General features: G+C 49.2%; 4 protein-coding genes across 4 annotated transcripts; 2 read left to right on the top strand and 2 right to left on the bottom strand.

Moving 5' to 3' along the window:
- Positions 1-443: 443 nt before the first annotated feature.
- P175DRAFT_0415671 (Zn(II)2Cys6 transcription factor domain-containing protein) lies at positions 444-1,573 on the bottom strand (the record flags this gene model as incomplete). The annotated part of the gene is made up of 2 exons (XM_040893072.1): positions 444-1,403; positions 1,517-1,573. Coding segments are annotated over 2 exons (1,017 nt in total), but the record flags the coding sequence as incomplete, so codon positions are not given.
- Positions 1,574-2,194: 621 nt separating this feature from the next.
- Positions 2,195-3,735, top strand: P175DRAFT_085974 (uncharacterized protein). The gene has a single exon (XM_040901119.1). The coding sequence runs from the start codon at positions 2,321-2,323 to the stop codon at positions 3,671-3,673; it is 1,353 nt and encodes a 450-aa protein (XP_040757013.1). The 5' UTR covers positions 2,195-2,320; the 3' UTR covers positions 3,674-3,735.
- A 1,380-nt stretch (positions 3,736-5,115) lies between these two features.
- P175DRAFT_0554850 (uncharacterized protein) lies at positions 5,116-7,306 on the top strand (the record flags this gene model as incomplete). The annotated part of the gene is made up of 6 exons (XM_040900587.1): positions 5,116-5,557; positions 5,633-6,097; positions 6,147-6,196; positions 6,271-6,435; positions 6,519-6,686; positions 6,920-7,306. 6 exons carry the CDS (start codon positions 5,116-5,118, stop codon positions 7,304-7,306), a joined length of 1,677 nt encoding a protein of 558 aa, XP_040757012.1.
- Positions 7,307-7,738: 432 nt separating this feature from the next.
- On the bottom strand, positions 7,739-12,788 carry P175DRAFT_0507051 (uncharacterized protein; the record flags this gene model as incomplete). Its single annotated transcript, XM_040898237.1, has 5 exons — positions 7,739-8,243; positions 8,321-9,534; positions 10,564-10,778; positions 10,838-12,604; positions 12,674-12,788. 5 exons carry the CDS (start codon positions 12,786-12,788, stop codon positions 7,739-7,741), a joined length of 3,816 nt encoding a protein of 1,271 aa, XP_040757011.1.
- Positions 12,789-13,293: the final 505 nt, after the last annotated feature.

Here is a 13,293-nt window from a genome sequence, read left to right as displayed (position 1 = left end):
CAAAATATCAGCCTCGCTCAACCCAAGTGCGGTCCTTGTCGGAAGTCCCCTCTGATATCTACTCCGCAATTAACCATACCCATTGTTAGGGAGAACTCATCTAACCGGTCTCCGATGCTATATATATTTCCATCGACTTCCGTCGGATCAATGCCTTTGAGTAATTGAGTCTTTTTGCTGCACGTAGAGCCTTCCGACAGAGCTCGCTGTGGATCCTTGCATTGCATCCCATTAAAGCCGGATAGCGGGCTAACCCGATGTCGAGGAATCTCCCGGTTGAGGTCAATTTGAACTGCAGTTGTTAGCTTATCTATTAGTGCGATTGCAGAGCCTATGCCATGTCCAGTAAGGTGAACAATTTTTGATGCATGCGTCGACGAGATGGGGCTAGAAAAGGAGGCTGCGGGCGGTGTATCCCCTGATCCACGGATCAGTATAGTTTGAAGCCTAAGTAAATTCTCCTTAGCGCGTGACATTCCCTCAGTTAGACCATGCAAGGCCGATGGATCTGGTATATCGCTGGATGTGAGGATGCTCCGCGAGGCTATGTAATAGCCAGGACACTTGGCGATCTCGTTAAATGCGTAATCTACTGTTGGACCCAGTAGGCTATTTTGTCCTCTTCGGTCTTCCGTCCTAGCAATGTCGTTTACCATCGATGTCCACTCGGGCTGGCCTAAGAAACAAGGCTCTCCATGCATAAACGCCTCCGCGACTAGAAAAGGTCGAAAGGAAAGCATTAGCGTACGGCCCATGCCAGCCTTATGCGCTTCTGGCCCACGAGCGCACATGATTTGGCGAATGCCCCGCGAGTGAAGAACCCAAGAATGTGGGCAACTCCCATCCAAAATCTCGTACCCTCCTAAAAGCACTGCAGTTGCCAGAGACTCATCCGTCAGCGCGGATTGCGACTGCAGAAGAGATATAAAGTCTCTTATTGCTCGACCATACATTTGTCGGGCGTTTAGTAGATCCTCGGAATTTCCCTTTTGGGCAGCCATGTGAAAAACATTCAGTGCACGAATCGCCCATACCAGTGCTGGAGGGAATGTGAGCCAATTATTCCGCACAAAGTCCATCCAATTAACCTCGACACGCGAGCAGAAGGAGGAGTATATCCCAGGCAAATAGTACATCACGAAGCCATGGAATAGCTCCTTGGTTTGAATATTTAGGGCTTCTTGATTCAAACCCGGCTCAATGGTCTCGTCAATCGTAACTCGAGGTAATAATCTTTGGTGGTATTCTCTCTGTACAAGATTCCTGCAAGAACTTGCAGATTCACGGCAGTGTCGCTCCCTCAGGCGAGATGTCTGATCATGGAATTTGAACCGGCGATCATAGCCCGGGCATTGGACGCCTCTCTTGATGCATCGCAGGCATTGAGGATGCGTCTCATCGCACTACACCAGACTTAGCTCTTTCATTTCCCCACGGTATCATCAAACATATGCCAGTGGAAGGGCCATATGGGAGAAATCCTTCTCTGGCAATACATAGTTATGATCGCACTCACCTTGACCTTGCGGCTCAAACATGAGAGGCATCCCTTACTTTTGGGAACCGCAACCATCGGGGGTCTCTTTGATCCTGAGGGGTTTTTTTCCCGCTTAGATCTTCAAGATGAATATCCGACGATGGAAAGACTTAAATATTCAAATAATGAGGGGGAAATCGGGGGCTCAATATCTGACTCTGAGATCATTCTTTACAGGATGTTGGAGGGGAAATGTATTTCCGCCCATTATTCACAGACTGGTTGAATATCCCTGCTTAGCATTATAGACTAGCTGCCCAAGAACATTACTCCGTATATGAAAGAATAACTATCTAACTATGGCTTAGGCTTGAGTTTGTTTCTTAGGATGTTTCCCAGAAAAAAGGAAAGATTTCCGGCTCTCTTGCATATTATATTGACCATGCTTTATCGTCGCTGCTATATTTTATTACCTGCCTTAGGCACCAACTATCGTATCGTAAACCCTTTTTAAATAACTATAGAGGAGCGAAGCCAACTAATAACGCAATACCGCCAATTTTTGCTATTTTGCGTGGATAATAAGACATCGAAGTACCATATTTATTGTCTGATTTTTTCAAATAATTGGAACTCTAGATTTTTATCCATTTTCTGTGGATTTTCCATCAGATGTGAGTAATTTTGATTGGGGTCGCGTCGCGGTCACATGACCTTGTTATCGGCGCGTCACGCGCCGTGATTGTTCAGAAAAGGAAATCTGAGCTTTTGACCAGGTAAAATTATAGTGTTGCGGATATACTCTCACTTACTCCAATCATCCCCTAATTTACCGCTCTTTTTATGTACATTTCCAGGGGCACTTTCCAATCTTCAAGTGCTATTCACAAATTCTTTTCAAATGGTCCGGTATTGATCGCGCAAACTGCCTCAAGATACGCGACATCCGGACCCTCGCACGCCGCGGAACAAACAGCCGTGATGTTCAAGAAGGCAGTCAAGGACCATTCAGTGACTTCGGCCAAGCCACTCCAGTCGAACCTTTTGGGAATCAATGGAAATGTGCCGTCCAATTCTCCGCTTCCGCAGTCGATTGGTGTGAAGCGCAAAATCGAGACGATCACGACCGGCGAATCTGCACTGGGGTCCCTGCACAGCGCGGTATATTTCGACGAGAATGACTTCGATGACGACGATGACTTGGACTTCGAAGCACCGGATCCGTTTATCCCCCCTGCTAGAGTTGTGAAACCCAACGTTCAGGCCAGCACCCAGGAACAGTCGTCTTTCGGGTCTGCGAGATCAAGTGATGTTCTAGCGCCATACGACCTCCCGTTACCAACATTTTCAACCCCAATCAAGAATGTCAAGTCCGACATCAAATACCCTGACCTGCCTCCCCCCCCTCGTGATGAGAACCCCGCACCTTCGAGCAGCATACAATACTCATGGTCCTCTTCGCCGCCCTCCCACTTCCAAAAACCAGCCGCTCCTCGAACTGTACCGTGGAAACAAAAGGAGGAAGCCGTTATCGTGGTAGATGACGAGCCAAAGAGGCTGCAGACGCCTGTTCGACCTCGTTCAACTGCCCCGTGGAACAAGACAGCTAGTGCGATCAAGGAGGAGCAAAAGGAACTCCGTCGACAGTACAAGAACCAGAAAGCGCAAACGGGTTCCAGGCAACATTCGTCCCGTGCTCAAGTGGCGTCGATATTCCTTAGCGATGAGCAACGTCACGTCTTGAAAGCTGTGGTTGAGCAGTCGAAGAGTATATTCTTTACCGGTTCTGCGGGAACAGGTAAATCCGTCTTGATGCGGGAGATTATTAAGAAGCTGCGGGATAAGTACAGGAAAGAACCGGATAGGATTGCAGTCACAGCGTCGACGGGTCTTGCGGCTTGTAATATTGAGGGTGTGACTCTCCATAGTTTCGCGGGGATCGGGCTGGGCAAAGAGCCCGTTCCGGAGCTTGTCAAAAAGGTCTGCCAATTTACTCCGCTGTACCTGTGGCCACCTGCTGAAACTTTCTACAGATCAAGAGAAACCAGAAGGCAAGAAACCGCTGGCTGCGGACCCGAGTACTCGTTGTTGACGAAGTTTCCATGGTCGACGGAGATCTATTCGATAAGCTTGAGGAAGTTGCCCGACGAATTCGAAATAATGGCCGGCCGTTTGGTGGCATCCAGCTCGTCGTGACAGGCGATTTCTTTCAATTACCGCCAGTCCCAGAGGGACATAATCGCGAAGCAAAGTTTTCATTTGCTGCAGCTAGCTGGAACACCGCGATAGAACACACCATTCTCCTAACGCACGTTTTCCGTCAACGTGACCCTGAGTTTGCCGAGATGCTCAACGAAATGCGGTTGGGTAAACTCAGCCCTCGCACCATACAGGCCTTTAGAGAACTCTCTCGTCCTCTCGACTTCCATGATTCTCTGGAGGCTACCGAATTGTAAGGCTGTTTTCCCGGTCTGTGTGACCAATGCTGACACCCGAATCCAGGTTTCCCACCCGACAAGAAGTAGAAAGTGCCAATGCTGCCAGGATGGGGAGGCTATCCGGCGAGATGATGACCTTCAATGCAATTGATTCCGGAACCATCCAAGACGTGCAGGTCCGTGAGAAGCTGCTTGGTAACTGCATGGCACCGCCTGTGATTCACCTCAAAAAGGGTTCTCAGGTTATGTTAATTAAGAATATGGAAGAATCCCTTGTGAACGGGTCGATTGGCCGAGTCGTTGCGTTTATGGACGAGGCAACATTCGACGTCTATGTAGAGAACGAGAATGACTTTACCAGCGACAAGTGGGACGACGCCGACGAGGAGAGAGCTGCGCGTGCCCGCAAAAAGCTCAAGGGTCTTGCCCATAAAGACGGAGGTATTGTTGTTAGCCGAAAATGGCCGCTGGTATGTTTTGTTCAGCCTGATGGAACAGAAAGGCATCTACTTTGCCAGCCGGAAAGTTGGAAGATTGAGCTACCCAATGGCGAAGTTCAAGCTCAACGACAGCAAGTTCCGTTGATCCTTGCCTGGGCTTTGTCAATCCACAAGGCCCAAGGTCAAACGCTTCAGCGTGTGAAGGTTGATCTGGGCCGAGTTTTCGAGAAAGGACAAGCTTACGTTGCCCTGAGTCGAGCCACCTCTAAAGCTGGCCTCCAGGTGACCCGATTTGATCCACGGAAGGTCATGGTACACCCCAAAGTCATTGACTTCTACCGAAATCTAGTGAACGTTAGCGATCTTATAAAACCGAAACAGCCTAAACTCAGCCGAGCGGCTAATGACGAGGGTTTCGAGCAAGAATATCTAGAAGAACTTATCGCAGAAGCGGCTGAAGCCCGTTGATATTTTGCGAACGAGCTGTTATTCCATATTCTGAACTCTTTATACTTTCCCCTCTTTTACCTTGGAGTTGATCTCCTTCTTCTTCTTCTTCTTCTTCTTCTATGACTGGCCGATATTGATATCCATTTTATTATTCAGTAAGGGACTAGACTCTGAAATAGAGCATGTTAAAGACGACACCAGTGGGATAGCGAGAGGTTCTTATGACCTCCGAATGCAATCTAGACAAGTAATCCAGATGTATATATCTCTTGTCTTAAATAATAATCGAGCATTACTCCGTAGAATATAAATGAGGATCTGCATCGAGGTTGTTGAGCTGTGGAGGGCCGAAACCTCAAACCAGCAATCTATCGAGCATCGAACCATCGCACCCAAAGAAACCCCAGCATGGTTGAAAACTGGTGCAGAGAGACGTGACTCAACAGGAGAAAGCCATCGACGACTGTTTCGACTGGTTATTGCCTCCAAGGACCCTAGCAGGGATCCGCCAAAACACGGGCAAGTCGACTATCTCTCCCAGATCCTGGACGAGTTCGGCCTCGAGCTCGTCTACAACTACGCTATGAGCTGTTTCGCAGCGCGTCATCGCGTTTCCTCCGACATTAACAAAGACGGAGCACACTCTCCACGCATACGCGCTCTCATACCACCCGAAACTCGCCGCTCTATGGTCAACAGCAACAACAACAACAACACACCCAACCCCAATAATCGAAACGCGAGGGATCTTCGTCGCCGGCCCCCAGGAACGCCTCGCCCTGTTAAACCTCCTCCAGTCCCCCTGGGACTCTAACCTGAGAACCCAGAGCATGTTCCCGGCCTTTCTGGGATGCACATACTCCTAGCCGTGACGTTTGTTGGGAAAGAGTTCCGTCAAGACTTGCAGAGGCATGAAGCTCGAGTGGTCTCGTCGGAGGAGCCCAGCATCGAGTATCGCGAGTTATGGATGCTTCTCAAGCCCGGGGAGCTAGTTGTGACCGGCTCCGGTCCGACTGAATCTATTCACAAGCTGATACGAGCCGATTATATCGAGGGTGGTGGAATCTTCGGAGACCCTGCTAACCTGGGCATCGTAACCAGGGCTTTTTCTCATGACGGAAAGTCTTTTGGTTACTTCCGTGAAAACTTCCAAATTAACGAGTATCGAGGAACTAGAGAGATCATAGAGCTTCCAGTATATCCACTCAAATATCACACGGCTGGGCATACACAGAGAGAGAGGTTTATTGCGCGAGGCAAAAAGTTCTGCACGCTTGCCGGCATACAGTACCGTTCATACTCCGGCAAGGCATACGCAGTGAAACATGAACGTGTTGCCAGGTTTATTCGGCCTTTTCTCGCAGGATTCGTTTCCAGAAGTTCCAATCGAAGTGAGTTTCGCGGATGCCAACGCTTTCCTTGTCCCGATCACGAAATCTAACGCAGATACTGACTCCCAAACCAGATCAGCGGACGCATCATGCTTGATAATCTGTCATTCAAAAAGCACATGGCACATGAAGGCATTACCCTGAGCATCATGAAGGGAGAAACAGATCCTATCACAGAGGAAGATTATCTCATGAGCTACCATAGAGTGGCGGGTTTCTCATTAAGTGAAAAACGTTGGGTGTTGGTTCCAAGTAGACCACATTCAAGATATCGACTTCGATGAGAACGCATTCGAGACCCTCCTCCTACCCCCGGAACCAGGTGCGACTCGTCCGCGCTCTAGCAAAGCAACAAACCCAGTCAAACGATCAATTTGATGACCTCATTACAAATAAAGGTAAAGGGTGCATGTTCCTGCTGCATGGCCCTCCGCGTGTAGGAAAGACCGCTACTGTCGAGAGCATCGCGGATGAAATCAAGCGACCTTTTGTACGTTATGATGGCTGGTGATTGAGGCTCGGATCTTGAATCTATAGAATCCAACCTGAGTCGAGTCCTCAAACTTGTCGCACACTGGAGGGCGATCCTTCTAGTGGATGAGGCCGATGGATGTCTTTCTTGAAAAGCGCTCCAATCATGACCTCGCGCGGAATTCCATTGTTTCTAGTGGGTTTAATCATGTACCCTGCGGATTCGTTTTCTAAAGATATGTAAAACCACAGTCTTCCTCCGCATTTGGGAATATTTCAGCGGTTATCATCATGTTTCTCACGACAAACCGTGTGGATGCAATCGACCCAGCCTTCCGAAGCCGCATCCATCTTATGCTTTCCTACCGACCTTTACAGAAAGAGGCTCAAATGCAACTTTGGCGGCTGTTCCTCAAACGAACCTCTAGCTACAGTGAAGCTGACTGGACGGAAGAGACCCTCGCTAGTTTCGCCCAAGTTGACCCCAACGGACGCCAGATCAAGAACGCAGTACGAACAGCCCACTCGCTTGCTTTGTCGGACGGCAAAAAGCTCTCTGCTGAGGAGGTGCAGGTGGTTCTTGACACAATTGTGGAGTTTGAAGAGGACTTTAGCAATTTACCTCAGAGATTGGGATAACCTAATAAAGGCTATACATACTACTATACATACTTGTGCAATGTTTATACGGGATATTATCAAGTCATATATTTTATATACACATGTCTATCTTTAGGACAGAAGTGCAATGATTGTAGAGAATAGCAGCTTGGTTATGGGAGCTAAGCTTAACTCTTCACCCGCGGTAAGCACAATCCGATTGCAAAACGTAAGGCAGTTAGTTGGCAGTTGCTTCCAGGACATTCCATATCCACCACAGGCACATAGGCATGGTGATTTCGGAATTCCATTTGTTAGTTGCAGCTATTCACACCGTCATAAATGTACAGCGAATGAGATCTAGTACGTCCGGACCTGGTAGGGTAGGTACCTAGTAGGCCAAATCGCGGCTTAAACGCACAGCGAATCATGTCTTGGGAATATAGGGGGGAAAGCCGGCCAGGGGCTTTTCTAATCCCAGGAGCTGAAATCTCCAAATCCACCAGACCCTTTGAATTTCTTCCTCATCGGCTCTGGTGCCGGCTCCTCGTCCACGAACTCAACAATCTCATCTTCCTCCTGTCCAGCCTTTTCAGCCAGGGCAGCTTTGAGATACTTTCCTACGCCAACCGAGCGGTCCTCCTTCGAGTGTGCGCCGGGACCACGGACCCTCTTTCCGGTCCAGGTAACTTGGTCGTCTTCGGCGCGTCGAGCATTCTGCTCCTCTTCTTCCGGGGTGATTCCCTTGTCTGCTGACTCTTGCGATTGCTTCTGTTTCAAGAATTCTTCGAAGGGGTCAACGAAGATCGTCACGTCAGTTATGCGGATATCTGGGGTGGGCTTGTTGGTTGTTGGGTTGACTGGGTGTGTTTCGATGCTGTTCAATGTGGCCGATGAAGGAGTTGGGTCGTCAATAACGTGGCCGAAAATTGTATGTTTGTTGTTCAAATGGGGCAGAGCGCGATAGGCAATGAAACTAGAAAGAAGAGGTCAATCAGCATCATTTTTTTTTTTTTCGCACGCACTGCCATGGGATCGACAAAGAAGACTTACAATTGGCTGCTATTCGTATTCTTGCCTTTGTTGGCCATACTCAGCGTTCCCCGGGAGTCATGTTTCAGAGGTCCATCGAATTCATCGTTGAAGTATTTGCCCCAGATGCTCTCGCCCCCTCTTCCAGTGCCGGTAGGGTCTCCTCCTTGGATCATGAATCCCTTAATGTTGCGGTGGAAGGTTACATCGCGGTAGTAGCCTTTCTTCGCCAACTTGATGAAGTTCCAGACGGCCTTTGGCGCATACTCAGTGTGTAGTTCCAAGTTGATATCCCCAGACGTAGTGGAGAGTCGAGCATATCCCTTCTGCTTTACCCGACCCCGCTTCAGCATATACTCTTCATCGGACAACAACGCAAGTTCTCCGGAAGTATGTGGGGTAACTCCCGTACTGGTGAGCGAGGCGGCTGCAAGACCGGTGGTGTGTCTTGCCGCGTTGTAGGGAACCGGCTTGCCAGATTGGTTGGCCGCAGTCTTGTGCAAAGAAGCTGCATTCGCGCCACCGTCAGTTTTGGATAACCCTTTGGCCGTCCCTGCTACTCCCGTACGTTGCGCTCTCTCCAAACGAGCCTTGGCTACCGCCTCTCGAGCCTTCAAGATCTTCGCCGAGCTTCCCAGGGCATTCGTATTGACTTTTCTGGACGGATCGTCTCTCTCCCGCAGTTGTTCGTCGGTCAACCCGCTTTCGCCTTCCTTCAGATAATTGAACGAGCTCAGGTTCCTGGACTCGATGTTCTGCGGATCCTGTAGCGTGATGATATCCTTCCGGGTGAATTCTTCATCTGTGACGAGATCTCGCCACAGCTTGCCCTTGATATTCAGCCGTTCGACGGTATCCCAGGCAAAAACATTCCCTGTGTTTCGTAGTGCAACGATATGCGTATTATCGGTCAAAACTTTAAACGTGACGGGATCCATGTATTCCCCGGAGTCGTTGGTCGCGATCTTCAATTTAATGAGGTCCGCGCTCTTGAGAGGTGTGCCATCCACCGGGTTTGTTCCATGTTTCTTAATCCAGGGTAGAATGTTGGTCAGGTCAAAGATCGTGCCCGACGCCGTGCAGACCGGGTGCTCGAATGGTTGCAAGGATAGGGAACAAAACTTGAAGGGGAGGTGCTTGAAGGAGGCATCGCCAACTCCTCGCTTTACCCGTCCCGCAGCAGCGCCTGCGCTGGCAGAATACGAATCCTCCGACGCCCACTCTGAATGGGTAATCTGTCAAAGATTTGTGATTAGTACGGGGCCGTCCAGAGATTGCGCGCGCGAGATCGTATCGTACGTAAAGCTTATCAGTTCCTAGCGGAGGAACATGTCAGCTTTTCAATAGCAAACTATAGAGTACAACCATGAAATACATACCTTTCCCCATCTTTGCGACAAGAATTTGGCGCGAGAGCAGCTCGATGGGACCTTCACGATCTTTTTGTCCTCGCGTTTGGAGTCGGAACGAAATGATGTATTGCAAGAGCGCAAGCTAGCCGTTTTCGGTTAGACTGGAATCCTGTCTAAGTAATGCCTCAGGACTCCACATATCCATACAAATGACTGCATTGCCTCCTCCACCAACACGCTTTTTTTCTCCGCTTGTTCGGCGGGCTATGAGGATTTTATAGGGTTAAGGAGGTTACTTGCATCGACATGCTCCATTTACGCACCACATTTATTATAGAAGACACTATTAAATAAAGTTCTGAACATAGGGCGAGAGAGATCTAGATATTGACTGGAATCGAAATAGAGAAGTCGTACCTATACTTTTTAACTAGAGCTTCCATGAGTCAGGGCTTGTTGTTATTTGACCGAAGTAGGTTTAATAAGGATATACCCCCCAGGGACTTTAGATGGGAAGGGTTTGAGAAGGATACCGGATCGTCATGTCGTGGGGAGATTATGTATAAAAAGAACTTGGGCATATCCCGAACCAGGCTGGAGGGAATTAGAGAAAAGCTAGGTCTAGCCACAGATGGCGACCATTGTTGCTATTGCTGGAATTACCTGAGAATGATGCAAAATAATCCTTGGGCGTAGAGCAACGGCTCGCTACTGAGAGGTATGGGCGGAAAGGTGGCGTCGGAAATAACCTCAATAGCCGCCATTTTTCAGCATCAATGTCACACATTCTTCTTGGTAAAAATATCAGAATCAATTGCTTTTCCTAGCAGAACGCCTGATGGTATTGTATGGTCACTGATAGTCATCCGATATCGCCTCTCAAGCAGCAGCGGGCTGGTAGCGGAGAGGCACAACCCAACGGTTTCCAAAGTCAATCCCATGTCGTCGGCGAGTGCCATATTTTCTCCAAACAATTTGAGGGATTCCAATATCGGCCACGGAAAGACTCCATGAGGCACCCTCTCCGGCCACTAGAGCATTCACGAGTCCGGTCTTTGGCGCTCCAAGGCAAACAACTGACTTGGAATTGACGCACAGCTGACCCCCCTCAACCAGAGTAACTTCGCCTGCAGGAACATACAGTGGTTAGATGATGTATTTACCTGGGGGCAATCAAACCACTTACCATTTGTTGCAGATAACCCTGACGGAACGTCAACGGACAAGACATCGAGGTTGCTCCGGTTGGCCCACGATATCATCTCAAATGCTGTGGCTTGATCATCCGTCCGGAGGTCATTGAAGGCGATGTGGATGCCAAACAAAGCATCGAGAACCAAATCCGGTCCAAATTCCGATGTCGACAGTCGCACCGCAAGATCTTCCCATCTCAACACCCGACCACCAATCTTCTTGAACACTTCGAGTTGTTTACGGCAGTTCTCCAGCAGCTCGGTCTCGTGTTCGATTCCCAGCATACATACAGTCACCCGATGTCCACGATTACGGAGATGACGTGCAGCAGAGATAGCTCTTGCTCCAGTACGGTGGTTTCCGGTAAGTACCAGCATGGTCGGCGCTGCCGCATCACTGGATAGAAGGCCCACAGCAGCTTCGGCAATACCCCTCCCGGCATTTTCAGTGAGCATATCCTCGGTTAATCCGAGCTCAGTAACGGCAATCTGCTCCACTTCCAGAATCTGGAGGGGGCTGACTGTCGGACAGCTTCGATTCGTGGTAGCAAGACGCAAAGTGGTTCCGGCGACGCTCGAGCCTGTGATTGGGGAGGCAGATACAGCAGTTTTCGTAGGGAGGGGGCTGGTAGTGCGGGAGGTACTTAATTGACTGCGCCCGATAGTATTAAGCTGAGATGGAACAAGAGGCTGTCCGAGTATCGCACTTCCCTTTCGGGATCCTTGTGCGCGAGCAGATGCCCTAGATAGATCGCGTCCAGAATAGTTCGAACTACTGAGTTTCGCATCGCTTGGCTCTCGGTCAGTGGCCCCATTATCGCTTTCCTCGGGACTATCAAGAACATTTTCCGTCCAATGCAAGTTTTTACCGCCGTTCGTCCCCGGTTTGGGAACTCTCCTATTGAAGCTCACCAGACGCGCTTCGTCGGCAGTTGTGTCATCGTTACGGATCTCTTCAAACACCTTCCGTTTATCGAATTTCGAGAGGTTGCTCTGAAAGTCGAATTCTCCCATCTCCTGAATATCCGTCGCATCTTCGGTAGCCCAACCACTAGGTTCTTCAATATAGCCCCCTCTACTTCTCTTCTTCCGCCGTCTTCCATTCAGAGAGCCTAGCTCCTTGTACGCCTGGGGGGATTTGGGGAAATTCGGGCTAGAGGGCTCGACAAATGCGGTTTGGCGCCATCCCTTGCTTTTCGGGTTTGTGTTAAAGGCCCCATCATGTTCGTTATATGCGCCCAATCCCTTGGAGTTGCCGCCCCGGCGGCCGCGTTTGTTAGAATATTGACCAGGGGCATGTGGTGTCTGTGGCGTTCCCCCTGCATGGGGAGGAGGGACTTGTACTAGCTCGTTCGCCTGCACCGCGGACTGAGTCGTATTCAGCCTACTGTCCACGTTCAGTTCTAGATTACTAAAGGCTTCGTGTAACGTTGTGGGTGTTGTTGTATGAGCTGGCGGTTGGGCATGGGCCACATTCTGCGCAGGGAAGGAGGGGGGGATCGAGCCGTCTGCAGAGCTGTGTGGAGGTTGTTGGCCTGCTGGAATTTGAGCCGGGGGCTTTGAGAAGCTTAAAATTGCCGGGTCAAGGAAAGACTGCGGCGCCGGAGGTCCAGAAAAGGGATGTGCTACGCGCTGCTTCTCCTGGGAGACAGACCGAGCTTGCGAAGCGGGTCTACTCGTGGGTCCTAGAGAAAGGTCCGCGATGTCGGGGGCTTCAATGGAATATGCCGGGAGCGTCTCGCTGATCCATGAGAGTGACACTAGAAAACACTTGTTAGAGAGCAATGCGAGTCACAGTAGCCGATGCGTTCAATAAACCAGGTGCATACCATTTCGAAGCATCAAGCGCTGCCCAATGACATCAGCTACCACTCCTTGCACGGTGGCATCGGGGGGAGCTCGAAGGGTTACAAGAACATTGTACCCGATAAAATCAGAAGCCATGGTGGTAGAAGGTTCGAATTAAAAGTTCATGCTAGCAGTAAGCAAGTAAGCATAGTTAACTAGTTACTCTTAAGACGGATGACAAGAGAAAAGAGGGGTGGATGAGAGAGTGTTGCAACTGGGAGCAAATTGTCAAATTGTCAGCCTATTCTTCAAGCTCTGGCTGCAGCCGTCACGTGGAGGGATTATCTTATCGATAGTTACAAGATTTTAGGTATACATACGCTGTATGTACAGAGTACTTGTGTAAGAAATATTATTGTACAGAATATATGAAGTAACAAATTTTTGAAGAAAGCTAGTCGATATATATATACATGTACTGTGTAGGGAGTATGTGGTACAGATCACTACTAGTAGTAGCTTTGGAGTTTCGCTTAATGACCTTACTTACCAAGTAATAAATAATAACTAGTTAATAGATCATACATCTCGTTTATAGATTTGGTAGGTACATATATATGGCCCATCATGCCCATGGGTAACCCAAGTCAGTTGGCAGTTT

Source organism: Aspergillus ochraceoroseus (assembly GCF_002846915.1).
Source record: "Aspergillus ochraceoroseus IBT 24754 chromosome Unknown P175scaffold_1, whole genome shotgun sequence".
Lineage (NCBI taxonomy): Eukaryota > Fungi > Ascomycota > Eurotiomycetes > Eurotiales > Aspergillaceae > Aspergillus > Aspergillus ochraceoroseus.
The sequence above is the reverse complement of the archived record's forward strand: the minus strand, read 5'-3'. Positions and strand labels throughout refer to the sequence as shown.